This window comes from Mirounga angustirostris, unplaced genomic scaffold, assembly GCF_029215605.1.
Source record: "Mirounga angustirostris isolate CCGP_5_RB_7025 unplaced genomic scaffold, mMirAng1.0.hap1 SCAF_13, whole genome shotgun sequence".
Lineage (NCBI taxonomy): Eukaryota > Metazoa > Chordata > Mammalia > Carnivora > Phocidae > Mirounga > Mirounga angustirostris.
In genome coordinates this window covers 4,432,531-4,458,800 of record NW_026991721.1, presented here as the reverse complement: position 1 = coordinate 4,458,800, position 26,270 = coordinate 4,432,531, and the positions used below count along the sequence as shown (strand labels likewise).

The following is a 26,270-nucleotide window of genomic DNA, read 5'->3' as shown; positions in this document are numbered from 1 at the left end:
TTACCATCCAGATCTTGGTGGCGCGGCTCATCTTGCCGTGCTGGGCGAACATCCAGCCGTGGTAGGATAGCAGCACCTTGAGGGAGTAGCGCATGGTGACGATGAGGGCCACCCACAGGCCCGTGCCGAAGAGGATGCCGCTGACCACGTTCTTCGTCTGGCTGGACATGCAGCTGCTAGGGAGAGGACACAAGCCGAGCACACGTTAGCGGGCACGCCACGCACTGCCAGCCAGAGCGGCCATCCCTCGACACAAGACCGTGGGCCCCGAATCCAAGAAGGGACGCCAGGTTCCCTTAGCGCCAGCCCAACTCTCAAAGGCTCAGGCATCACTCTCCCATCCTCAGGACAAACCAAGCCTCCTGTGTCCTCGGGGAAAATGCGCAACTTCCTCCAGGGTCTAGGGATGGGGACAGGGGACGTGTGAGGTGGTGGCCTGCCGGCGATGAAACCCACGCCCTGGGTCCACTCGCACCTCCTCAGCTGGGCGCTCACAGCAAATCTGAGCCGTTCCCTTCCTGTACCTTCTTGTTCCTCAAACATCACTTTGGATTTCGCCATTACTCATGAGACGCTCAGATCATTTGGGAAAACTATTATAGCTGTTTATATCAAAGGAGCTTGGGGACGCCTGAGTGGCTCAGTCGGTTAAGCATCTGCTTTCGGCTCGGGTCATGATCCCAGGGTCCTGGGATTGAGTCCCACATCGGGATCCTTGCTCAGCAGGGAGCCTGCTTCTCCCTCTGCCTGCCTCTGTCTCTCTCTCTCTCTCTGATAAATAAATAAAATCTTAAAATATATATATATATATATATATATATATATATATCAAAGGAGCTTGTTTTTGATCTAGGCAGGAATACTTGTGGAGAAACTGGTGTTATAAAATGATCTTTTTTTTTTTAAAGATTTTGATTTATTTAGAGAGAGAGCGTGAGCAGGGGTCGGGGAAGGGAGAAAGAATCTCAAGCAGACTCCCCGCTGAATGCAGAGCCCCCCATGGAGCTCGATCCCAGGACCCTGAGATCATGACCTGAGCCGAAATCAAGAGTTGGACATGCAACCGACTGAGCTACCCGAGCGCCCCATAAAATGGTCATTTAAATAATAAAGAGAGAAAATGTTTTCATTTGCTAAGGAAAGAGATACATCGTATGGTAAAGATGGGGCTGTAAAAAATCTTGGTGGTTTTTAGTTCCAGTTGTTTCAGAAACCACAAGCTAGTTATAAAATAAAAAGGGTTTAAATAACAAACGTTGGCAAAGACACAGAAAATAGGGAACCTTCGGGCACTGTTGGTGCAGCCGCTGTGGAGAACAGGATGGAGCTTCCTCAAAAAAACTAAAAATAGAACTACCCTATGATCCAGCAATTCCACTTCTGAGTATTTATCGGAAGGACGTGAAATCCCTCTCTTGAAGAGATATCAGCACCCCCACGTCCATTTCGGCATCATCCACAACAGCCGGGACATGAAAACCACCTACGTGCCCACTGACAGGTGAATGGACGAAGGTGTGCTACGTAAATATCATAGGATGTTATTCAGCCACAAAAAAGAAGGAAATCCTGCCATTTGTGACAACCATGGATCTTGAGGGCATTATGCCAAGCGAAATAAGTCCAGACAGAGAAAGGCAGCTACTACTGTAGGATCTCACTTATACGTGGAATCTGAAACAAAAATCTAAATTCCTAGATACAGAGTGGACTGGTGGTTGCCCGAGGCAGGGGATGGGCAAAAGGAGGGACGGTGGTCCAAAAGTACAAACTTCCAGGGTCGCTTGGTGGGCTCAGTTGGTAGGGTGTGTGACTCTTGATCTCAGGGTTGTGAGTTCCAGCCCCACGCTGGGTGTGGGATTTTACTTAAAAATAAAATCTTAAAAAAAAAAAAAGGGTATACACTTCCAGTTATAAGACAAAAAAGCCTTAGGGATCATGGTAACTGTCGTTAACAATACCATATTGTATATTTAAAAATTGCTAGGAGAGTAGATCTTAAAAGTTCTCATCACAAGAAAAAAAATTCTGTACCTATATGTGGAGATGAAAGTTAACTAGACTTGTAATCAGTTTGAGCTACATACATCTACCAAATCATTGTTATACACCTAAAACTAATAAAACGTTACGTCAATTATGTCTCTTTTTTTTTTTTAAAGATTTTATTTATTTATTTGAGAGAGAGAGAATGAGAGACAGAGAGCACGAGAGGGAGGAGGGTCAGAGGGAGAAGCAGACTCCCCGCCAAGCAGGGAGCCCGATGCGGGACTCGATCCAGGGACTCCAGGATCATGACCTGAGCCGAAGGCAGCCGCTTAACCAACAGAGCCACCCAGGCACCCCTCAAATAAATAAAAATTTTTAAGATTTATTTATTTGAGAGAGAGTGCAGAGTGAGAGAGAGATCACAAGCAGGGGGGTGGGAGGCAGAGGGAAAGGGAGAAGCAGGCTTCCCGCTGAGCAGGGAGCCCAATGCGGGGCTCGATCCCAGGACCCTGAGATCATGACCTGAGCCGAAGGCAGATGCTTAACGACTGAGCCACCCAGGCGCCCCTGTGTGCTACAGATTATTAAAATAAACAATGTATACATAACCTAAAGATACCTCCAGTATTTAAAACCCACCAAGTTAACACCTTCTGATACTTTTAAGTAACACTGAAACAAATTATCTTCAAGATAAAATACTTTTGCTCCAAAACTTGTGTCCATATAACTTGTCAAATCTTGTGTTGTGATTTTTTTCTATAATAGACACATGGGCACTTCAATGAAAAGCATTAGCAAAAAAAAAAAAAAAGCTTTCTTTTAAAGAGCACGGTCCTTCCGAGGTGGCAGGAGCTGGATGGACGCAGAGCAAACCCAGCCTAGTACGTCTGCGTTTGTGAAAACAGCCACCTCGGACAGTCGGGGGTGCTCTCCGGAAAGACAGTTCCAGAACGACCTTCGAGCCTGGGAGACGCTGACCCTTAACCTGGTCTTTCTAAATTTGGGCCAAGGATGGCCCAGTTCACCGCAATTGGTTTAGAGGGACAAAGAAACAAATCGTATAAAGACCCAGATTATAAAGGGCTTTAAATAGCCAACACTTCTAAATATAATCCAGCATTAAGAGCCCACAGTGGAAAGTACATTAAAACTCCACGTTAAACCCACAAGAGTCTGAAAAGTACGCAGAAACAGCACGACCCAGTGTGCAGAGGACCAGCTGTCTGCAGGGGTCGCAAGGACAGGAGGAGCAAGGTTTCCCCGGAGTGTGGGGGGTGTCGGGGTCCCTGCCTCGGCGTCCCCGGCCGCCAGGCAGAGCAGGGAATCTGGCAGGGGTCCAGCCCAGGCACACTTGCTCTGAAATGATGGAATTTTTATTCGAGGTCTCGCAGACGCTTATAAAGGCACAAGCCAGCATTCTTGAGGCAGCTTGGAGGCCATGAGCGACTCGGCTGGACTCTGGGCTTTGAACAAGAAGGAACAAGGAGGAAGGGGCACCCACTCCAGGAGATACAAGTTCACACCTTTAAGCGAAAACAGCTGACTTACTTCTTTAGAGTAATCAGAGTCGAATTCACTCATGAGCTGGGGGTTTCCACCTGAAGTCCTACCCTGCCAGTTTAGTCCTTTCTGAAGGGACGATGTGAAAGCCATGCAACCAGCAGGGCCCGCAGTTCACCTGCTTAGCTTAGGCCAGCGGCTGACACCACAGACACGACCCGGGGAAGTCAGGGGGCCCCAGCCTCCCCACGCAACCCCTGGACCAAAACCAAAGCCCACCTATGGGCTGAGGACTTGGGGACCATGATTTCTGTAGTAAGAGACAAGGGTAAACAACGAACTGAGAAACAGGATCAAAGGTCTGGCACAGAACCACCATGGTGGTTTTGGAGGTACTGGGATCCTTTCCAATCAGAAAATAAAAGCAAGTATTCTAGAGCAAGGGCCAGACACAAACGGAGTAACCGGAGACCCTCGTGAGCGAGGTCACCGCCAGGGGACCCTGCATGGGCGTTAGGGCCATCCCTGGGACTGGAGGGAAGAAAGGACTTCAGAGGGGTTCCATAAATGCGCTCGAGGGCATGCCCACGTTCCACGTGGGACCCCAGGCACCACGTACACCTTTCCAGGAAAATACCAGCCCAGAGGCTCCTCTAGGCCAAAAATCATGGTAGAAAGAAAGCCTATTTTCCAGCTCCCAGAAAAGCCGGAAACTCTCAAGAGTGCTGAGGTTCCCACCGGGGTTCTGAGCCACTCGGACAAGGAGCTAAGGGGCTGAGGTCCCCCCAGAGCAGTCAGTTCTCAGGGTCACAGACCCCAGTGCAAAGAGCTGACCGTGTCCAGGACCAGCTCCTGGAGCAGAAATTCCTTTTGAGGACCCTGCAGCCAGGCTAAGCACAGTGACCACAACCTTGGGCCCTGACATGAAGTCCCAGTGCAACCCAGGACCAAGGCTGTCTTCAGAGAAAGGGCCACGAGGGACTCCAAACCCCCTGTGGACCTTAACACAGAAGAAAGCCTACAGCAGGAGAATAGCCAAGCTTCAAATGGAATCAGAACGGTGATGGCCATTATATTCGAAGAGACATAAAAATATCAGCAACAAAAGTCGCTAACTTCCTAGACAATTTGAGATTTGAAAAAGAGTACTTACGTCGTGTCCAGGGTCCGATTGATTTTCGCAATGATCCCCAGCGAGGGGTCGATCTTGGCATACATGGTTGACATCACACCCACCACCACAATGAGCCAACTGGAGGGGCTCGCCGGGTACACACCAGTGATGATGCCATTCTAGAAAGAGAACATGCACCATGAGTACTGGCCCGCCCACAAAGTCCACGGCTCCTGGTGATGGGGCAGTGGAATGACAGCAGGGGGAAGGAGGCCTTTGTAGTTCACGGTGGCTAAGTGACCACTATAGAACGTCTTCCCCAGAGACTCCAGCCCCTTCTCTTCCTCTATTTCTGAGCCAAATCCCTCCCAGAAGGAGATACCCCGAGAGTGACCCCAGGACATCTGAATCACCCAAGGCATGAGTTTAACACTGATTCCCGAGCTCCACCCAGACTGACTCTCGACACCCTCGAGTTAAGGACGTCACTGAGCCAACCATGATGTCCTCTCCCCAATCTGCTACGCCTGGGATGCCCCAAGACCCCCAGCTCCAAAACCACCCCTCCTGCCGCTCCTGAATCAAGAGGCTGCTCAATCCCCAAGTATTTTCAGGAGACCTGACTGCATGTTGAGAATTTGCTGTACGATCCCTCAGCCAAACCCCTCTACTTCCCCACCCTAAAACCCACAAAAAAGTAGCAGGAGCGGAAGACGGATATGAAACAAAATTCTGGAACCCAGGTGAGCCTTGCGGCTCCTTATTCTTTTTATTTCTGTGTTTGTTTCAACACTTCTAATTAAAAAATATATATATATCTTACTAAAGCCGTCTTTAACAAGAGATTGATTTGGCCAAGACAATGGATTTAAAAACTCTCAAAGCTTATCTGAATTCTTTTAGGAGCTCCTTGCATCCCTACATGCCATTCCCACTGGGTTTTCGATTGTCTAGAAGTGTAAGAGAAAGAGATTTTAAACAAAGTGGGGGTTCTCCTGGTGTTCTCGGATAGATACGTACATGTACTACATTACATGACATTACAACGGGGTCAGGAAGGGCCCAGATTAAAAGGTCTCCCGCTCACCCCAGCCTCCCCCTGCAGCCCGTCCAGCTGCCAGCCACGCAGTCAGGCGAGGCTGTGAACTGTCTATCCTCTCTCTTCCTACCTACTGGTTTTGCCTCCTCAGCTGTACTACAACCTCTTGAAAACCAGAGAACATTTCCACTGGCTTGCAGTGACGGACGGCCCCAGCTCTGCACCCAAGTCTCTCTTCCTGATCAGAGGGGGGAAAAGGAGCTGCTCCCGGCAAGGTCAGGTGACAACGCGCGCTTCCCCCTGTAGGTGGCGCCTCCTCCCCAGAGCCACCGGCCCCGCCCGCAGCGCCTGTCCTGCCCGGCAGGTTCCCAGGGGCCCGGCCCCCTCCTCTGACTCACTGCTTTCACCCTACCCTGGCTCCTGGGCCTTCTCAACAGCCCTTCTCTGAGCGACACCCTCAGAAAAGGAAACGGGAAAACAAATACAGGTAGGAGTTTTCCTCATTCCCCGGGCAGGTAACTCGATGAAAGGTCATCCCGTTTGAATTCTTCCCAAACACGCATCTTATCCCTTCTGTGATTTTTGAAATAAATTAAATTATGGGTAAGTTAAAAGAACAACACTCGCGCTTGATTAAAACCAGTGAATACATTTCCAGTCTTTCAGGTAAACCGAACTGAGAACATAGGAAGTTAACTCTGCTTGAATTTACACATGTATTTCAACATCGGACTATTTTACCAGCGAGGCATCTGTTAGATAAACTCACGGCCGTTGGCACAGCTCGGAAACAATCCTTCTTCTACAAGATGTAAAGAGTGCTGGACTCAGAGACATGGGTTCTAGTCTTTCCTCTACTTCTCTGAGCAGGTCACTCACCCTCTGTGAGCCCCCACGCCCCTGCCTAGAGGGTGCCGCCGCCCCTGCCCGCCTTACAGAATTCGGTGAGCCGGTGTACTCGGAAGCGTTTCCTAAGTACCCAGGGGGTATCAGTCATGCCGATCAGCACTCAAACACGCCCACTGCACCAGCACCTACACGTGTTCTCGGATGCTGAAGTGAGCACCATACAGATTTAAACAAGGACTGGCCAACCTTGAATCTGATGAACTTCTTTTTCCAGGAATGCAGTCCAGACAGATAGATTTGCTTGAGGGCTTCGTGGCTCAGCCGCAGGTCGATCCCGTCCGGGGTGACCGTGAACTGGAAGGCCACGGCTTGGTGAGCTTCTGCCATCTTCGGCAATCTCCTAGCAGGAGGGGGAGGAGGGCAGAGTGTGACGCAGCCAGCATGTCACCGGACATTAGAAAACCCCTCACCCAGACCTGGGATTCGTTCTGCATGAAGTCTTTCCCAGCCGTTTCACAAACTTAATATTCCATTCACAGACCCCCGCGCAGCGCCCCCTCCCCCACCTGCCCAGCACCGCACAGCCCACTGTCGCCTCTGCTGGGAGGCCCGGGGTGGCCAGCGGAGTCCAGGAGTGGCACCTCCCACCACCACCTCCATCCCCGAGCCTCCAGTGTCCAGACCCACGGAAACCCCTACCCCCGACCCCCGGCCCCCGGCCCCGGCCATCCCACTGAACCATCCCTCCAGGCCAGCAGCCCGGGCCACACCCAGCTGACCCAGGAAGCTGGTGGCCGTTTAACCACCTGCCAATCTCATCCCCACCCACCAGCTGCCTGGAGGCTGGCACAGAAGAAACCCAGAGGGTCCACAGATGAGTCCGTGATGGCCCTGAACCCCTTATTTCTGGACTCTGGGGCGCAATGTGGCTGTTGGCTTGAGAGACCATCTCAGGCAGCAAAAAAGACTCCATGAGAAGGAGACGCACAGAATCCTCAGGAGTGGGTGTTTAGGCATGTCTACGGACGGAGCCAGGTCTCCTTCCTCCTCCTCCTCCTCCTCCTCCCCCTCCTCGGAGGCTATGACTGACTTGGGTCAACAACCCAAGGGGTGGAACATTAACTAGGGGGGGCATTTACCCTCCTGCAAGCAGGCTGGCTCTGGGCTACCTGCCCTGCCCCAACGAATAAAAGCACGTCTCCTTTCAACGGCTTCAGAGCCGGGTCTCTTCTGGCTCCCTTCCCCCCTGGCTCCTGTCTTCTTCCTTGGCGACTCTGGAGCACCTCCCGGCCTCCCTCCGGTGGAGCCGGCCCCTCTGCCACCTTCTGGAGCCGTGGGACCGAGCCATCTCTTCCTAAACTCTGCTGGAGCGCCCCGTGATCGAAAGGAAGCTAACGGCGGGGGGGGGGAAGCTACCAAGAACCGTAACAAAAATCCAAAATCGTGTGTGTGTTTTCTTATCACCAACTATTTCTCCTGTTTTTACCTGCTGAAGCCCACCGAGTGCGGGTGGAGGACCAACTGAAATCAACAGGTATCGTGCTTTCAAAGATGCCCAGTTACAAAAGCCAAACTAGCTTAGTTTTCAGCTAATTGGAACAAACGCCCCATTAGAGGCCCCGAGAGGCACGCAGCTTGCATTCATTGGCTCCTTCGGCAAGCGTGTGTTGATTGCCTCCCCCATGCCAGCCACACAGAGGACTGAGACATTGGCAGAGAAGTCCTCCTGCCCCCCACCAGCTCAGACAGGGAGGCCAGAAGACGAGGGGGTGTCAGAGAGGGGACCTCCTGGGTGACACGGAAGCCCAGGAGGATTGGCTGGAGGGCAAGCCTTTCAGGCCCAAAGGTAAAACAGGACTCTAGGTAGAGGTCAAGGGCAGGTCAAGGACAGGATGGTTGGGGTCAAGGGCAGGCCGCTAACTTTGGAGAGGAAGGCCCAGAGGCAGTCAGGGGAGGCAGCTGGGTTTTATGTGAAGGGTTAAGGAAAACCATCCAAGGGCCTTAAGTTACTGTTTCTGTTCTCAAGAAGACCACTCTGGGGGCGCCCGGGTGGCTCAGTCGGTGAAGCGTCCAACTCTTGATTTCGGCTCAGGTCGTGATCTCGGGGTCGTGAGATCAAGCTCCATGTGGGACTCCACGCTCAGCTGGGAGTCTGCTTGAGATTCTCTCTCTCCCTTTCCCTCTGCCCCTCCTGCTCATGCTCGCTCTCTCTCTCTCTCAAATAAATCAATCTTTTAAAGAAGAAGGCAGAGGAGGAAGGGAGGAGAAGTGGTGGGTGGACCCACTACATTTGACGTCGTTGGGGGCAGAGGGAGAGGCTGGGGTGGGCACCCCCTGGGAAGTGTCAGCACATGAACCTACGACTCTGCTTTGATTATGAAGGAAAAGAGCAAGTTGGCAAGACTGCAATTCCCTGGGAATAACCTTAGCTTAAAGTGATCTACAAAGTGTTCACGATGATCTACGTGTTATCTAGCAGGCATGGAGCCAACCTCCCTAGCCTGGCCAATTTTGAAGGAAAAGATGCCACGTGTGAAAACAGCAAGATCTCCAAGCAACTGCCTCCTGCAGATAATTCAGGATGTGGAAGAGGGTGTCCTTTTCTCAAAAAGCTATCCAAGCGGCTTGAGCATTCTGCCGGCGCCTCAAGGTTAACTCTTAACCCCTCTTCACGAAGGCTTCAGACCCCTCCATGCGGCGGGAGGTGGGCGTCACAGAGAGAATTCTGCAGAGCCAGAAGCACGGCAAACAAAGTTACAGACTGGCCACCCTTTCCATGATTTGTAAGATCTTTCAAGGGCTTTATAAGGACATGAGGGATTATTAATGGCAGTAGATGGAACCTAAACATAGCGTTTGTAGCCGATTCTATCCGAAGGTATAGGTCCAGTGTTCACCCGGGGATCTAACTTCTGCCGGGCAGAGAGAGGGAGGCGAGACAGAGGATCTGCAGTCTCCCTGCCAGGAGTCAATGGCCTTGTCAGAACCCTGACTTTAACTAAGGATTTGCTCGTTTGGATTGGTTCAAACTAAAAACCAAAGATAGGAGTCCTAAATGAGCAATCTTTTTCTAGTTTTGCAGTAGGCAAGGTGCTGCCCTGGGCCGACCTCCCACTTCCAGCCATCGCGGTAATTAGTGAACCGGCAGACAAAGGTTCGAAACACGCCCTGTGCAAATCTAGTAAAGGGACAATCCCACCCTCTATCCTGGCATCCACAGCCTCACGTTTAAAAATACTGACGATTACAGGGGCGCCTGGGTGGCTCAGTCGGTTAAGCGTCCGACTCTTGATCTCAGCCCAGGTCTTGATCTCAGGGTCGTGAGTTCAAGCCCCACGCCAGGCTCCACGCTGGGCATGGAGCCTCCTTCAAAAAAAAAGAAGAAACAATTTACACTCAGAAGGCCACCTCCTGTGGCTGTGGGGAAATGCAGATCAAAACCGAGGCCAAATGCCACGGCCCACCCCCCAGGACGGCTAGAACCTGCAAGATCGAGGTAACAACACTGCCAAGGCATGAGCGAGGCCACAGAGGATCCAGAACCCCTACGCGCTGCGAGTGGGGATGCGCTATGGGGCGGCCACGCTGGGGATCAGTCTGGCGGTTTCTCAAAAGGTTAAATATGGCCTTGGCACACGGCCCCGAGCTACCACTCCCGGCTGCCTGCCCAAGAGGACTGAACACGAGTCCACTCAAAATCCTGCACGCACAGGTTCCTAAAACGCCATTACGCACAATAACCAAAAAACAGAAGCAGCACCAATGTCCTTCCCCTGATGAGCAGGTAGATAAAATGGGGTCTAGCCATCCAACAGAGTGTTCTTTGGCTGTTAAAAAGGAACGGAGCACTGTCACACGGATGAACCTCAAGAACCTCCCTAGTACAGGAAAGCAGCAGACACAAAAGGCCACACACTGCACGCTTCCATGTACACAAAGTGTCCAGAATGGGGGGGTACACGGCGGGGGGACGGAGAGGGGTAGATGGCTGAGGGGAGGGATGGTTTCTTTCTGGGGTGAGGAAAGCGTTCGAAATCTGGACCGTGGTGCTGGGTGCACCTGTCTGCGAAGGGACTCGCAACCACAGAAGCGTGCACTTTGGATGGGCGTAGGGGACAGTGCGCTAAGTCATACCTCAATAAAGCGGTTACTATAAAAAAGCCGCCTCGTGAAACTGAAGTGTCGTCTATTCCACATTAATGCACCTAAACCTTCTCTCCTCAAATCTGTAACGTAGGTGGGCGGGCCCACCAGTGTCCCACTCACTCCTCCAAGCAAGGGTCAGCTCACTGCATCGAGGAATTAACCATTAAATATTTTTAGGGGGCGTAGGATACTGCGGTTATTTTTTAAAAGAGCTGCCTTTTGGGGTGCCTGGGTGGCTCACTCGGTTGGGAGTCTGCCTTCGGCTCAGGTCATGATCCTGGGGTCCTGGGATCAAGCCCTGCATTGGGCTCACTGCTCAGCGGAGAGTCTGCTTCTCCCTCTCCCTCTGCTCCTCCCCTGCCCATGCTCGCTCTCACTCGCTCGCTCACTCTCTCAAAATAATAAAATCTTTAAAAATAAAAGAGCTGCTGTCTTTTAGCAATGCATACTGAAATATATATCAATGCAATTTTGTCCTTTGTCAAGTGCAGGGTCTGCTTCAAAATCACTGGGGGTGGAGGTATGAACTGGCCACGCGTGGGACCTGGTGAAGTCGGGCAGTGGCCATATGGCGGGGTCTGTTATGCTGGTCTCTTTTCTTCTGTAGGTTTGTGATCCTCTCTTAATCATTTCTTAAAATACGTTTAACGAAATAAAACACCTGTCCGGACGCTGGAGCTCGGTGCTACATCGGACAATCAGACACTAACTTTCAAAGCTCCCGGCCTCTTCCAGTGCTTGTCAGTGGCCGCCCTTCCGGACACATCTCCCCGGCGAGCCCCACGAGCCACAAGCCAGCCCCCGCAGAGCAAGGTGAGGCCCCACACCCCGTGCACCGAGACCGAGTCAAATCAGAAGGGGTTCCGTTGCCAGGGCTGCTGCCCGCCCACAGCAAGCCTGCCCTTGCAGTCCTGGGCATTCACAACATGGGATTATCTACCCGACCCACCCCACCCGCCGACACCTAGAATAACAACAAAGGCTCTCTGTCGGATCACAGCACCCCTGACCTACCGCTCCCTAGCAGGAACTGCTATCTCGGTACCCGACGCGGGGCCCACCCTCACCTTTCACCCAGGTGGGTGCGGGTGAACCTGCCTGCCTGCCCCGCCTCCCCCACCTCCGAGTCTCCCCCAAAGGACCGCCGGAGTAGCTGATGAAGACACACAGCGACCATCGCCACTGCCCAAAGGCTGACCACACGGGAGGCTGGGGGAGGGGAGAGGCAACCTACGGGGGGGGGGGGGGGAGGGCGAGGCAAGCCATTCATTCATTCACGGACAACCAGGAATGAGGAGGGCCTCAGAAGAGCCCCAGGGGATTTTACTGTACTACACGGCAGGACTGTTCGGTGTCCTACAAGTTTTAAATCCTAAGACGTCATGCACACAGGTAACTACAGAATACCTATGAACCGGCCATATCGACTCGATATTGCCTGGTCTCCAACTCTCCGTTCCTGGGTCAGCCTCTGTGGAGTCCCTGGCCAGGCACGGCTGTCCTGTCACTCTGTCAGTGCAGCTGGGAACCCCAACACCCTGAGGAGGAAGAGGAAGGGCCCTGGGCCAGTTGGCAGGCCGGGCCTGCGTCTGGACGCAGGACACTTACTCAGGGCAGCCTCTTCTCTGTATCCCTACAACCTTCCAGGGCCGCAGCAAAGGCCACAGCACAGCAGGGCCCCGGGGGACCTGGTGAGCAGGAAGCAGCCCCTCCCTGCCTCCTGGGGCTGCCGGGGGCTCTGCCACGGCCCACCTGCGGTCCACAACTAAACCCTTCGCCTCTGTTAGCCTCTGGGCGCTGGCCTCCTTCAATGTCCTCTTCCTCCTGGATAAGGCGACCAGGCACACAGACTCTCAGAGTTGCTCGGCTCCGGCCGCTTGCCCCTCTCAGGGATTCTCAGGATTCTGAGCTGGGGGTCAGTGGTTCTTCTTCCAGCCACTCTGCACCCCAGGAGTCAGCCCCCCACGGGACCCTGCCTGGGGCTTTAACTTGCACCTGCACACACGACTGCGTCTCACGCACGCCTCCACTGGACACTAAAGCCAGTCAAGTGCAAAAGAATCCCTCATCCTTCATATACCCTCGCACAGTTTCTCCTACTGTAACCGCGCCACTGGCTGCCAGGCCCAGACACCCGCAGGCTGGAGCATCCTCTCTTTGTGCCTCCCCCCTGTGCTGGGTGCAAGCAGCAGAGCCTGATCATCTGGAAAGGGACCCTGTCCCTGCACCATACCGTCCCCGCTGAACACCCACTACCTGGGTGCAAAGGGGTGGCTTCTCCGGGGACAAAGTGTACATGGCATGACCGCTGGGATCCACCTGCTCGGCAGGATGCACACCTGTGCCCCGAGTTCTCATGAGAATGTGGGCGAGAGAAGCAGAGAGGACCGGAGGGGGGGGCCGGGGGGGGCGGGTGTTGCAAAGAAAACACGGATGCATGAAAAGAGAGCTGAACTCCCCTTTCGGTCACTCATTTGTTCCCTGGAATCACCACCAAGCAACTCCCGGAGGCCTTCGGACCAGAAATCTGAGCAGGACGTAACAGAGTGATCACAGAAGCACCTTCCGGGAGCACAAGCTGGCTGCTGCCCCTCCCCCAGTTCTGGCTGGGCCCCCAGGGAAGGCCCCTTGGGGACTATTCTTGATGTAAGGCCACCTCTCCCTCTGCACCTGCCAGACCTGCTCAGGGGTAAACTGGAAGTGGCCACGTGAGGCAGCAGCCCCCAGCTGCGTGGAGACATGAAGAAATTTATCCGACGTGCGGAAGACAGAAAGCCCTCTCCATCTTTGTGGTCTGGCAGGCTGCGGGGCTGTGGACCTGTTTGTTTTCCCGGGCACTGCAGACAACCCCTCGGGCCGCGTCAGGTGCAGAGCCCACCTGGGAGCCCCATTCGATGTGAGCTTGCGCGAACCTCCTTGCCTGGAACATACCTGGGGGCCCCACCCCCAGGCTGAGCATGGCCACCATGTGATGGTGCGACGTTAGAAATCATGAAGGCCACTACAGGAGAGAGATCCTCCAAGGTCTGCACCAGAGCGCTTAAGCATCTTACCCTAATCCGCTCTTGGAAAGACACCAAGATCCAGAGTAAGGCACTCTGGTTGACAGCAACGACCTATTTACCACAATTTTTATAAATTCACATCGCTGGTCTATTATGTGGCTGTTCCTACGGCTTCCCAAGCCCATTGCCCCGGTCCCCCACCTGGGCCAGGCCCCCCTGACCATGACCAGGGGGCCTGCTAACTCCAACTCACAGCTGGGGTGCCTTCTGCTCCTTTTCCATTCCCATGTCCTGGCTTCACACCTAGCTTCAAACTCCCCTCCTATAGGGCGGCCTTTGAGCTCACATGCCCGGAGAACAGATTTCTACCAGTTTCATCTGGTGATTCTCCTGACATTGGCTGGCTGGTGACTCTTCATCTACTCAATCCCAACGAAAGTGGGGGGCGTCTCCAGGACACGAGTCCTTGTTCAACCCTGACTCCACTGAGGACCACAGCTCTCCAACACTGAATGCCAAGTGAACGATCTGGGAGGGGGGATGTTACCCCACCTTGTTCAATTTCAGTCAGATTACTTTAATTTTGATAACTCTGACCAATGCCACTCCCTAAATCTCTGGCCAATAAATTGGTCTGTTTTTCAGATGTGCCTACTTTGTCCTTCCATCCTCCTCCTCCTCAATCAACTAATTCTTTTTCACCACAACTCTTTGACTACAAGGTCAGCGGCCCGCCAATCATAACACCAGCCATCCCTGAGCCAGGTCCCCTTCCCCTCCAGGAGAAGACTGGCCCAGCGCCATCCCCACCCCTCGGATTCTAGGACAGGCAGCGGGCTAAGGAAAGGAGGTGAAAGGTCAGCACAATGCAAAGTGCTTAGCCAGCTTCTAAAACAGGCCCGGGGAAAATTCAGATGTGGAAATCACCTCCGTAATAAACAAACAATAAAACCTGTTGTGTGATATCCAACCAAAATATGTAATTATGTGCTGCCCTGAGGTCTTTCAACCAACAGATAAGGAGAGAGGAAGGTAGCTAGGCAGATAGACAGATAACGGCATACAGATTGGTCTCTGTGCTTTTAACAATGAAGGTACAAAATATTCCTTCTACCAAACTGTTTGGCACAGGCTGGACAAGATGATACGCATCTCACCCGCGTGACCCATTTCATTCCCGCTAGAGATGGGCACTCATTTTCCAAGGAGCAGACCAACGTGAGGGTGTCAAGACACCTGCCCAAGGTCACAGCCAGCAACCCCCAGGGCTGGGGATCAGACTCACATCCAGCTCCAAACCCCACATGCTCATCTGCCAAGTTAAGTGGTAGGTACTCCGTTAAAAGTTCCACGCAAGAGTCCTAAAGCTACACAAATATAAAATTAGGTCACTCTGTTGTAACCGAAACGATGTGATTGCAGTCGGCAATAAAACTACAGTAACTACAAACACGATGGGTGCCAGCGCTAAAACTATTCGCAGGCACCAGTCACTCCACGAGAATTGCACAATTTGCTTGCACGCAGGAGCAGTGGGCCCTGCCTACTACGAAAATCCGGCGAAGAGCGGCGCCTTTCCTCTAGCGGTCAGCAGCTGCTGCACTGGGATTCCTCGGAGGAAAGGTTACCCACAGGAAGCAACGGCTGAGTGCAGCAGCAACACCCGGCAAGGTCTCCGGGAGCACAGCCTGGACCCCTCACCAGGGAGGAAGCTGGGCGGCTGGATGACACTCGGGCCACCCCCCCGGAAAAACTGTCGAGAGGAGACACCGCGGGCAGAGCCTGCAGCCTGGGCTTTCCTGGAGGACAGAGCAGTGGTCATCGACGGCCTGTTCTTCCAAGGTCCAGCGACCAGGGCCTGGGAGGGTTCTGCTTGGCTACGCAAAGCTGGTTCTGCCTCCAGGATGGCTCATGTTCCTGCCAAGTAGGGCTACCAAGGTGGCACCCAGGCCAGCCTCAGTGTTGTTCCCCGCGGCACTTCAAGGAAAATACCCAGAAGGTTCCGGAAGGCTATCACGGAGCCCAGGGGTTTCCCCAGACCTGCATGTGGAGCAGGGCTCACGACTTTGCTCAGGTTCCTTCTTGCTCCTTCGGTATTTAGTATTCCTGCTATCAAGCTCACATTAAGGGTGAGAAGTTAGGGCAGGCAAAAATTAGCAGTAAAGGGAAGATCAACAGAAAGGGCCCCTCTCCACCTGTGTGTAGGCATAATACGCTCTCTGAGCCGTGTCCAGACAGGATTCTCCATAACTGCGTCGTGTTTTCTCAGTAAGTGTTATACAAATACAGATCATTTCCCTAACCTGACAGAGGCATCTTAGAAGCAAGAATGGGAGACTCAAAACTCACCTGACATCTCTGGGAGGGCTTCATGTACAAGAAAGGTGCAGGAACTGTCATTAATGAAATGTTGTCTCTTGAATTCATAACAGGGCATTCAATATTTGCATTAATTAACTGGCCATACAATTAATGTATCGCGGTGAAGTATATGATAATACACCATTCATATTTATGGGGTAAATATGCAGAGTCAAGGCAGATTATAGAAAGAATTCTGAATCATTATACTTTGTTTTACGGCTCCAGAAAAACACGGGTTCTGCCCACTGAGTTACCGTTAAAATAAAGCAAATTCAAATTTATACCTGATACTGCCCTACTTCAGTAAGTAATAACTAATCAGATAAATATAGAGAAATATGATCTGAGCAAGAGCAAAGAATTCAGGAAACGTCACTGGGGGTCACATTTTTTTTTAAAGACTTTATTTATTTGAGAGAGAGAGAAAACACAAGCAGGGGGAGGGGCAGAGGAAGAGGAAGAGGAAGAAGCAGACTCCCCACTGAGCCTTGAGATGAGGCTGAACCTAGGACCCTGAGATCAGGATCCGAGATAAAGGCAGATGCTCAACGGACTGAGCCACCCAGGAGCCCCACCAAAGGTACATTTTTATAAAGAAAATAACAGAATGTCTAGGCAGGCCCCAATTACCTGCTCTATCCATTCAGGTATTTTTCTCCAGATGCATACCGGTAAGCACCTGCCTCCAGCCACGCCAACAGCGGTCCTGCTGCTGGAAGAGACCCCTGAACCTCTCCTCATACCAGGACATTGTTCCCACAAATGTTCCTAAAACCAGGGGCAGGGTGGATCTCCCACGCATGTTCTTCACCTTTACACCCAGAAGCGCAACTGAACTCGTCAAGCCCCAGTTCCAGTCCAGGGACTGGAGCGCTCAGTCGTATCCATAAAACCTGCCTGCGGTCATGATATTATCTGCTAGAACCCGTGCCCATTTCGCACCCTTGAAACTATGTTCACATCTGGCCTCTTACTGGATCCCCTTCTATGAGACAGAAGGACAGATGTCAGAGGCACCACTCGACAGATGAGGAACTGGAAACCCAGAAACACACACGGCTGATTCAGTGTCACATCCAGCGGGCACGGGGGGTGGGGGGGGATTCTAACACCCAGGCCCTCGGCCTGCACAGGGGTCTGGAAAGCAGCCTGTTACAGGGACGGAGCACAAGCTTTGGAGAACACAGATCTGGACTCGAATTCCAGCTCTGCCACTTACTCAGCCTGTGTGTGTGCATGAGAGAGAGAGAAAGAGAGACAGAGAGACAGAGACCTTGAGCAAATGTCATCGCCTTATCGTAAGATTGTTTCCTGGCACATAAAGCATGCAGAATATCCACTCCCCACATCAAGTGATGGACCCAACACCACATTAGGCCTTTAATGCAGGAACACAGTGTACCTTCCCAACCGTCCCATGCTCCAGGAACGTGGGTTTCCATGTGGATCTGCCTCCTCCTTCTTAACGCCAGACCCCTCCCCGCTCACTCTCCCCGCCCCCCCCCCCCCCACGCCCTGCCGCATCTGATACCTCCCAGACCACTTAACTTTGGCCTTCAGCTTGCAGCAGTGCTCCTGGTTCATTTCTAGGATACCTTCTTGTACCTCCCGTTGTGCAATAGGGCGTGTTTGAAAAAATAGAAACCAAAACTCTTCACGTTAAGTCTTTTTAAGGGCAGCAGAGGAGCTGACATTTAGGAAAATTAGTGACAGATGCATTATCTCATAAATGAGAAAGGCTTTCATGAGAAGTAAAGTTTGAGTTCTAGCCTAAGACAATTTCTTAAGGGCAAAGTTATTTTATGTTTGCTTTTAATATAAACATGTATTACTTTTTAGTGGGGCAGTGGGAGGAGGTGGGAGGGGCTTCTAAATTGAAGGAATTAACCCCTAGCTTGACTCCTCAGAAACTTGACATCCCCGGTCCTCATGGAGCCGATTTCCCACCGGGGCATCATAACGAACAGAGGTGTGCGCCCTGGGAATCAAGAGCCCCGGGACCTCGGAGGAAGCCAGTATACTGTGGGAGGAGAGGGTCACTAGTCCCTTGATGTGGGAAGTAACGAGCTTGCAGGTCTCCCACCCAGAAATCCCTGACCATGGTAACAAGGCAAAGCAAGGGCACCCTGGTGTGCGCCCTGGGAATCAAGAGCCCCGGGACCTCGGAGGAAGCCAGTATACTGTGGGAGGAGAGGGTCACTAGTCCCTTGATGTGGGAAGTAACGAGCTTGCAGGTCTCCCACCCAGAAATCCCTGACCATGGTAACAAGGCAAAGCAAGGGCACCAAGTGGAGGAACCCAACCGCTTCCCTCGCATGGACTTCCCTGCCCCAGAAGACCCCACCGCATCAGAAGGCTGCAGCAATCAAGCGGAGAAAGGGTCTCAAGCATTCTTCCAGCCCATAAATGTCTGAATTCCCACTCTGGCTCACAGGAATGAGGAGGAAGGCGAGTTTAAGAGCCATATGGGAAGCAAAGGTAGCAGGTGGGACTTAGGGACACTCAGGTTCCTGGGATGGGTGGGTCAACCACCACCCTCGAGGTATGGCGTCCTCTCTTTTTTACCTAAATAACCTGGTGTCCAACAAGCAGTGGATAATCTTTCCCAAGGACAGCAGCGGCCACCGTATGTCCCAACCCTTCACGGTGGCAAGTATCACACTGTACGTACACCCAGAGACGCAAGCCTATCGCAGCCGCAGTAGTTCTTTCAATTATTAACTTCCAAAAACATTCCTAAGCAGAAAAACAACCCACAGAACATTAAAGGCGGACATTCCGGAGAACTGAGGGTCCGAAGCACCTCAACCCAAAAAGGTCAGCTGGCTTCAGCCCAGGGTCTGCTGGGAAGCCAAGGTCCATCCAGTATTTGCATGGGGTAAAAGGTGAAGTTCCCGAGAGGCAACAGAATGTCAGAAATCAACGAGCAGAACATACTCCTTAGTTGCGTTCATTAACAGACTTAAAAAACAAAAAAAAACCGCGACCTGTACAGACTAGACTATTTCTACAGGCATCAAAAAGACTGTTAGGGCGGCTGTCTCTGGAGCGGGGACCCGGGTGCGGAGGCCAACGCTGCGCTTTGTTCCCATATGCACCGCCTTCATTTTGGACCGTGTGCTCGTATTGCTTATCTTTACAACAGCAAAGTCCCCGCGGGGGGACTCAGGAGTGGCTCACGCCATTGGGGAAAAAGGGCCCCGTTAGAGGAAGGGACGGGGAATCTCTGAAACACTCTAAACACGCCGATTTTATTTTAAACCCAAAAAGCACCAGTTCTTCCGGAAGTGAAGCTGAGGCTTCCAGCAGCGGCAGAACCCCGGCCCGCCAGCCCTAACCACGCAGAGTGACTAAACCTCTTCCCCAACAAAGGAGAAACCGCTCCGAATCCAAGCGCAGAGCCAGCCCGGGCCGAGCGGGCGCGCGTTTCCGCCTCCCACCTTCCCACCGCCCTCGGAGCTCAGGCTGCGTCTTTAACTGCTCGCCTGGAACGCGTCCTCGAGGGCACCGCCCGCAGCTGCGGCTGGCGCGCCCCGCCCCGCCCCCACCGCGGGCGTCACGTGACGGCGGAGAAAAGTGGGGGAAAGGTCAACGCGAGCCCCGCCCCCGGCCTGGCGCGTCCCGGGCGCTCAGATCCTGTTCCGCCCGCCCGGCTCGAGAGACCTTCCGGAGCGAGCTGGCGCGCGTCGCCGGCGCTGCCGTCCTCCTCCCCGGCGACACGCAGCGCCTCTCCCTGGGAAGGACGAGCGCTGCGCGGCCAACGCTGGGGACAGTTACGGGCTTAGTGCGCCCGATGCCATCCCCCAGCGGCACGGCGCCCCGGCGCGCCCGAGGCGCGTCCGGAAGGGACTCGCTGCGGAGCCCAAGGGAAAATGAACAGTGTTTCTATGAATGGGCACGAGGGGCCAGGGTTGCGTAAGCGCGGGCCCTCCCCGGGGACTCCCCGGAGGCCCAGGCTTGACCGCTGGGTTACCACTGGTCCAGGGTCGGGCCAAGGACGGCAGCAGCAGGGACACCAGGTTTATTCCCTTGGCCTCTGGGTTAGGCCCCTTGTTTTCAGTGCAAACTCGAAAGGTTATTTTGGCCTGTGCATGATGCCAGTTTCTGCCACTCTGATACGAAGCATGTGCACTCCCAAAGATGGCCCTTTTCTCTGATTCATTCCAGCAGATGGGAGTTCAGCGTGCGAGGTCAGGTCTAGCAGTGCCTCACCGGAAGGAAACCGGTCCTCTGTAGGCGAAAGGAGCTCCCCCCACCTCCCCCCCACCCCCACCCCCACCCCGGCGCACAGAAGCAGAACCACCCAAAACCCGCGCTCTGAGGGCTGCATCCAGTTCGTATCAGACACGATGGCCCAGAGGACTCACAACCAGACACCGCCTCGCCTCAACGATCAGCACGCTCATCGGCATTAACGTCCTCCTCTGTCCGCCACACTTATCTCGAGTCACCTTAAATACTTTGGGAAGGCGGGGGGGGGGGGGGTGATGATGTTTGCTGGCACAAATAAAAGACCAGTGAGTTCGGCCATGTTTTAATCACTTGGTTTGAGGTTCGGAAGAAAATAAACACGCTTGAATATCTGGAATGACCAGAAACCGGACGCCGGTGCAAGAAGATGGTGTAACAAAATACGTTTCAAAAAGGTTAAACAGATTTTCATTTTATTCGGTAACTTACAAAGTTACCAGTTTCCCACAACAATCTGCCCTTAAAATAGTTTAACAACACAGGGAGCACGAGAGGAACCGAAAGCCTTGTCCTGAGTAGGGAGTACTGAGTCTGTTCTGTATTGAACCTGCTTAATTACTCGGGATTTTTAACCCTAAAAAAAGCAAGGTCGGGCCTCACCTTCGTTCCCTTCAGCTGGAACGAAAACCAACCGCCAATTTACATTGCAAAGACTCTGACCCACGGCCTTTCCGAACAAAACGAAAGGAACCGATCTGGCGGCAGGCTCGCCGAGGGAGCTGAAGTCAGGGGATGCGTCCGTCGGGGCCCGGGTCGCTCCGCCGCCCTGACCGCGCCGTCCGGGCTCCCGGACCAAGGGAGCCTAGGCCTGGTCACGTGACGCCCCTCCCCCATCCCCGCGCGGCGCCTCGGGGACCCGGCGCGACCTTGGGCAGACTCTCCGCGCCCACCTGCCCTGCGCCCAGCGCCGCACCAGGGGGTGGGGGGCGCTTGCAAGCGGGGACCCCGGCCGGGCGCCCCTATCTCGATCCCGGCGGGCTCTCGGACCGCGCCGGGAGCCCCGCGTCAAGGGCGTGTCCCGACGGCTGCAATGCGGGGGCAGCCGCGGGGAAGAGGGTGGACGGCGCACCGGGGAGTCCTGAGGCCCCAGAGTCCCTCCAGCTCCCGCTTGGGACCAGCCCGCGACCCCAGGACGGCCCCCCAGACCCAATCCACCCCCGGAGGGGGAAGGGATGCGGCGGGATCGAAAGGCGGTTGGTGGCGCCCCGCCAAGTCCAGAAGGCCGAGCATCCCTCCTGCAGCCTCAGCGACCCTCGGACGGACCCCCAGACCCAATCCATTCCTAAGAGAGGGGTGGGATGAGACGAAAAGGGAGCGGGCGTCCCTCGTGGCCCCAGGCCCGAGGCATCCTGCCAAATCCAGAGACCCAAGCATCCCTCCAGCTCCTGCACTGTACCGGCGGGCCGACCGACCCCTCGGGCGTACCCCCAGACCCAATCCACTCCTGGTAAATGGGAAGTCCCGAGCTTGGCGCATCCTGCCAAGTCCGGAGGGTTGAGCATCCCTCCCGCTGCCGCACCAAACCCGCACGGGAGGCCCCCGCGCAGATCGGCCCCCGGGCGGGCGCCCCCGACCCAACCCACGGCGGGCGGTGGGGAGTCCCCGCCGCGCTCCCATTTTGGGCTCCTGACGAACCCCGCCGTTCGGGGGGGGATGCTGGGGGTTCCCCTCCGCGCCGCTGTCCCCGCCCCCGCCCGGGTCCGGGCCCTGGCAGTCCCCGCGCGCCCTACCCTGGAAGCCGCCGCAGCCCGCAGGCCCGCGCCCGCTCGCCCGCCCGCCGTCCCCGCGCGCGCAGCCTCGGCCCAGCCTTACCGAGTCAGCGAACGGAGGCGCGGCGGCGGCGGCGGCGGCGGCGGCGGCGGCGGCGGCAGGGGAGGCAGCGCACTGAGCGCGCAGGGAGCGAGAGCCGGAGGCCGGAGGGCCACGGGCGAGGCGGAGTGCACCCGACGCCGGCCGCCGCCGATTGGCTGAAGCGTGCGGGGCTGCGGTGCAGGCGGGGCTGAGGCTCCCCGCGCGGGGCGGGGGGCGGGACCTGGACGGGGCGGGGCCTCGGCGGCTCCTAGGGGAGCCCGTCAGGTGAGGAAACTGAGGCTGCTGGGGGGCACGCCGCCTCCGCCTCTGCCAGCATGGGGCCCAGGGCGAGATTCCTCACCCTGGAGACTGTTTTCTCATCTGAAAAATGGGCCAACTCATTTGGGCCAAGCCCATAAAGGCGCTTAGCATGGTGCCTGGCTCAGGCTAGCCCTTTACAGCCATTGCCGCCTATAATCCTAAAAGCACCCCCTATAAATAGCTGATCCCAGCCGGGGCTGCGGAAGGATCACCAACTTAAGCACGATCACACAGCTAAGAAAATGGATCCGACGTTGGGGCCAGGTCTGAGTCCACAGCCCAAGCCCCAAATCGGACCTTATCCCTGGAGTGACAGCTGAGGCGATCCGGAGGCAGCGTGGCTCGCGGAGCCAACGCGCGCTACTGAGGATTCCGGCGACCGTTCTGAGCCTCCTCCTCATCTAACTGGGAGAAAAATACCTCCCTCGGGGGCTTTGATAAGATTTGGTAAATTAATGATTCAGGCGCCTAAACACTGTAGGTGCCAGGAAAGACATGCCTGGAGGTGGGGACAGAGTGACCGAGAGACCCTTGTGTGGGTCACTGAACTCAGGAGAGGGGCCAGGAGTGGCCACTGCTCACTGGCAGATCCCAGCAGTCTAGGCCCAAGGGGTGGGGGCGGGGAACAGGGCGCTCAGGAAAGACGGGGCAGTGTTTCCCCCCACCCCCACCCCCGCACCCTTCCCTCTCTTCATCTGCAGTGCTCCCAGGCCCTAGCTGGTGGCCCTGCATACAGCAGGTGCTCCATAAATGCACCAGTTTTATGAACAGAGACCTGGCTCTCCTAAAGGTCAATGACTTCTTCTGGCTATTAAAAATCCATGCTTGCGGCCATCTTTCGGTCTGTATTATTTGGTGATTACCACTGCAAAGTTCAGAAGAGAAAATGAAAGTTCCCTCTTGTTCCCGCCCCCCTCACTACCACTGCTGCGGTTAACTCTTGGTACACACTCTCTGGGCTGTTCTAAATGAAGTCATAGGACAGGTGCTGTTTGTAACACTCTTGTTTTCCCTTGGCTTATGTCGTGGACAGAGTTCCCTGTGGAGACGGAGATGACCTCCTCTTTCGCAGTGTTTAACGCGCCCCATGGACACTTAGACCCCCCTTTCACCATTGCAGGTATAAAAAAAACCTGCACTGGCTTGTTGGCGTGCCTCTTTGAGCTCTGATTTCTCTTTGCAGGAGCAACCAAGTCAGAGAGCAGGCGCCTGTGACATTTTGGTGACATATTGGTGTCACTTGCTGAGCCACCCGCAAAAAAGCTTACTAACATCTATTCCCACCGAGGCGTGGGAACTGAGCCGTCTCCAGGAGCTCATCAGCGCTGTCGGTCACTATCCGTTCTTTTCATCTTTGCCAATCTTAAAGGAGAGGGTGTAGATAACGCTCCTTATTTTAATTTGCATTTCTTTGAAGTTAGAAATTGGAGATTTCCTGCCGCTGCTGGCTCCTGTCTGGCCCCGAGGGGTCCCAGGCTGCGACGCCCTCCCCTTCCCTCCCCTCAAGATTTCAGGGCCCAAGAAAGCAGGTGGGCTGGGCCCAAGAAAGCACAGAGCGTGCGACTGCCCTGCACCTGCGTCCTCTGCTCCACAATCATAGCACACAGGCCTTCCTGGCTTGTGCCTTGGACTCTCACCCTCACCTCAAATGCCCTTCCCTCCTTTCCCTGGAACCCCGTGTGCAGGTCCCGGCCCAAGGTCACTTTCTTCTTCACTCGAGTCCTGCCGTGCACACCGCCCCCCCGGGATGAGTCCTGCACCCCGGATGTTCCCAGGGCTCTGCGGCCTTGGCTGGGCACCCCTCCCAGTGCGCCACCTCAGTGCCACCTGCAGGCCAGGCGAAGCAGGGGCAAGGGCAGGACCGCGGTCCGCGGGGCCACTGGGTCACCGCAATCCCCTGTGCCCCGGTGACTGGGCTCTCGGGCTGCCCTAAGCAAGCCCACGCCCGCCAGCATGCAATCCCAGCCAGAGCGTAGAGACTTCATCCCCCTCCCCGGGCTCTGCTCCCCGGGACTGCAGCTCCCCAGGGCGGCTTGGCAGCCGCTATTAACAAAAAGCCCAGGAACGAGGCCCCTGGGGAGCTCCAGGCCTGTCTGATCCTCTGGGCCAAAATATCTGAGTTGGCCTCAGAAACTGGAGTAATCTTTCTCAAGCTCTGGGTTTTTTTGTTTTGTTTTTTCAATTTTTTCCCTAGTTTGAATGGAACATACTGTAGCCGCTGCCTATTGTGACAGTAAGGAAACCTTTTTCTTTTTTTAATGCACCTACTCTACTGTCTTTATTATCACTAAGAAATCCCCCCCTTTTTTTACTCTAAAAATATCTTTTTATGGAAAAATTCAAGCATATAAAAATTAACGAGATCAGTATCATGAAGTCCTGGATAACCAAACAAAACAGGTTCAACAATTATTACTATTTTTTTTTTATTTTTATTTTTTTAAAGATTTTATTTATTTATTTGACAGGGAGAGACACAGTGAGAGAGGGAACACAAGCAGGGGGAATGGGAGAGGGAGAAGCAGGCTTCCCGCTGAGCAGGGAGCCCGATGCGGGACTCGATCCCAGGACCCTGGGATCATGACCTGAGCTGAAGGCAGTCACTTAGCCAACTGAGCCACCCAGGCGCCCTATTATTTTTTTTTTTTAGATATTATTTATTTATTTATTTGACAGACAGCACAAGCAGGCAGAGTGGCAGGCAGAGGGAGAGGGAGAAGCGGGCTCTCCGCTGAGCAGGGAGCCCGATGTGGGGCTCGATCCCAGGACCCTGGGATCATGACCCGAGCTGAAGGCAGCCGCTTAACCAACTGAGCCACCCAGGTGCCCCACAGGTTCAACAATTATTAAGCGAGGGCCAAACTTGTTTGTCTCTACCCCAGCCCTGCCTCTGGATTTCTTTAAAGCAAATCCAGAAATCCTACTGTTCTGTCCACACGTTCTTGAGTTACAGATCTCTAAAACATAAAGGTTCTTTTTTTTAAAAAATCCCCCCACACACACACACAAATTTTTCCCTCGATACCACTGTCCAACCTAAGATAGCAGAACAATTCTAATACAAAACCCGTAAGGCCCTCTTGGGCTGCCAGGAGTACAGCTGAGTTCCACTCTCCTGCCAGCCCGGTTACTTGCTGGCAGCTCCCAGGAGAGAGATTCTGATCCCAAAGCATGTGAGACTTTTTGGAACTCAGCTCTCGCTTCCCATAGGAAACAATTTTGTAATCCCAGAGTTCTGTGCTTCTCGCTCCTCTCCAGAGCTCTGAACCCCTTTGAACTTGAACCTTGAGCCGCTGTAGGTAGTGGGCAAACAGCAGGAGTCCCACGTCAGGTGGCGATAATATTGGCTCAGCCAGCATCACTGGGGTTTGGTGAGGACAAAATGAGGTAATGCAGATGCAAGCAAACTGGACCGACGCAGCTCGACCATGTGCCAGTGACAGGAACTCCTAGCAACAACCAAAGGTATTCTTAATTAAATAGGCTTGCTCTATGACCCAGTAATCCTGCTCCTGTGCATCCACCGGGAAGACAGGAGAGCACATGTCCGCGCAAAGACTCCTGGTATAGGAATGTTTACAGAAGATTCACTTAAAGGGACAAAAATCCAGGAACAACCCAAATGGCCATCAACATAAAATGGATAAATACATTGCAGTTTTCCATAGAGTGGAATAATAAGTAGCAAGAAAAAAGAAGAAACTGTTAACACCCGCACACAAGTGGACGAATCCTGCAGATCTTACGTTGCGTGAAAGAAAGCCAAACACACATAATATTTCTGTGCTGTATGATTTCTACAAGTGGTGCATATTAACTGCAGTGATGGGTACTGACTGAGAAACACAGGAAGGAGCCCACGGGGGCGCTCAGTGGGGTAATGTGAAAATTCAAGGCT

General features: G+C 54.0%; 1 protein-coding gene across 2 annotated transcripts in view; it reads right to left on the bottom strand.

The window, feature by feature from the left end:
* Window positions 1-22,232, bottom strand: part of CPT1A (carnitine palmitoyltransferase 1A) — a 51,601-nt gene extending 29,369 nt beyond the window's left edge. The window contains exons 1-4 of one of the 2 annotated variants that reach the window (XM_045893104.2): window positions 22,073-22,232; window positions 6,741-6,894; window positions 4,646-4,785; window positions 5-176 (exon numbers count right to left, since the gene is read on the bottom strand). In XM_045893104.2, coding sequence (XP_045749060.1) covers window positions 5-176; window positions 4,646-4,785; window positions 6,741-6,881 — 453 coding nt within the window. In that variant the 5' untranslated portion in view covers window positions 6,882-6,894; window positions 22,073-22,232. The remainder of the gene's footprint in view (window positions 1-4; window positions 177-4,645; window positions 4,786-6,740; window positions 6,895-22,072) is intronic. The other variant, XM_064576061.1, reaches the window with a different exon arrangement.
* Window positions 22,233-26,270: the final 4,038 nt, after the last annotated feature.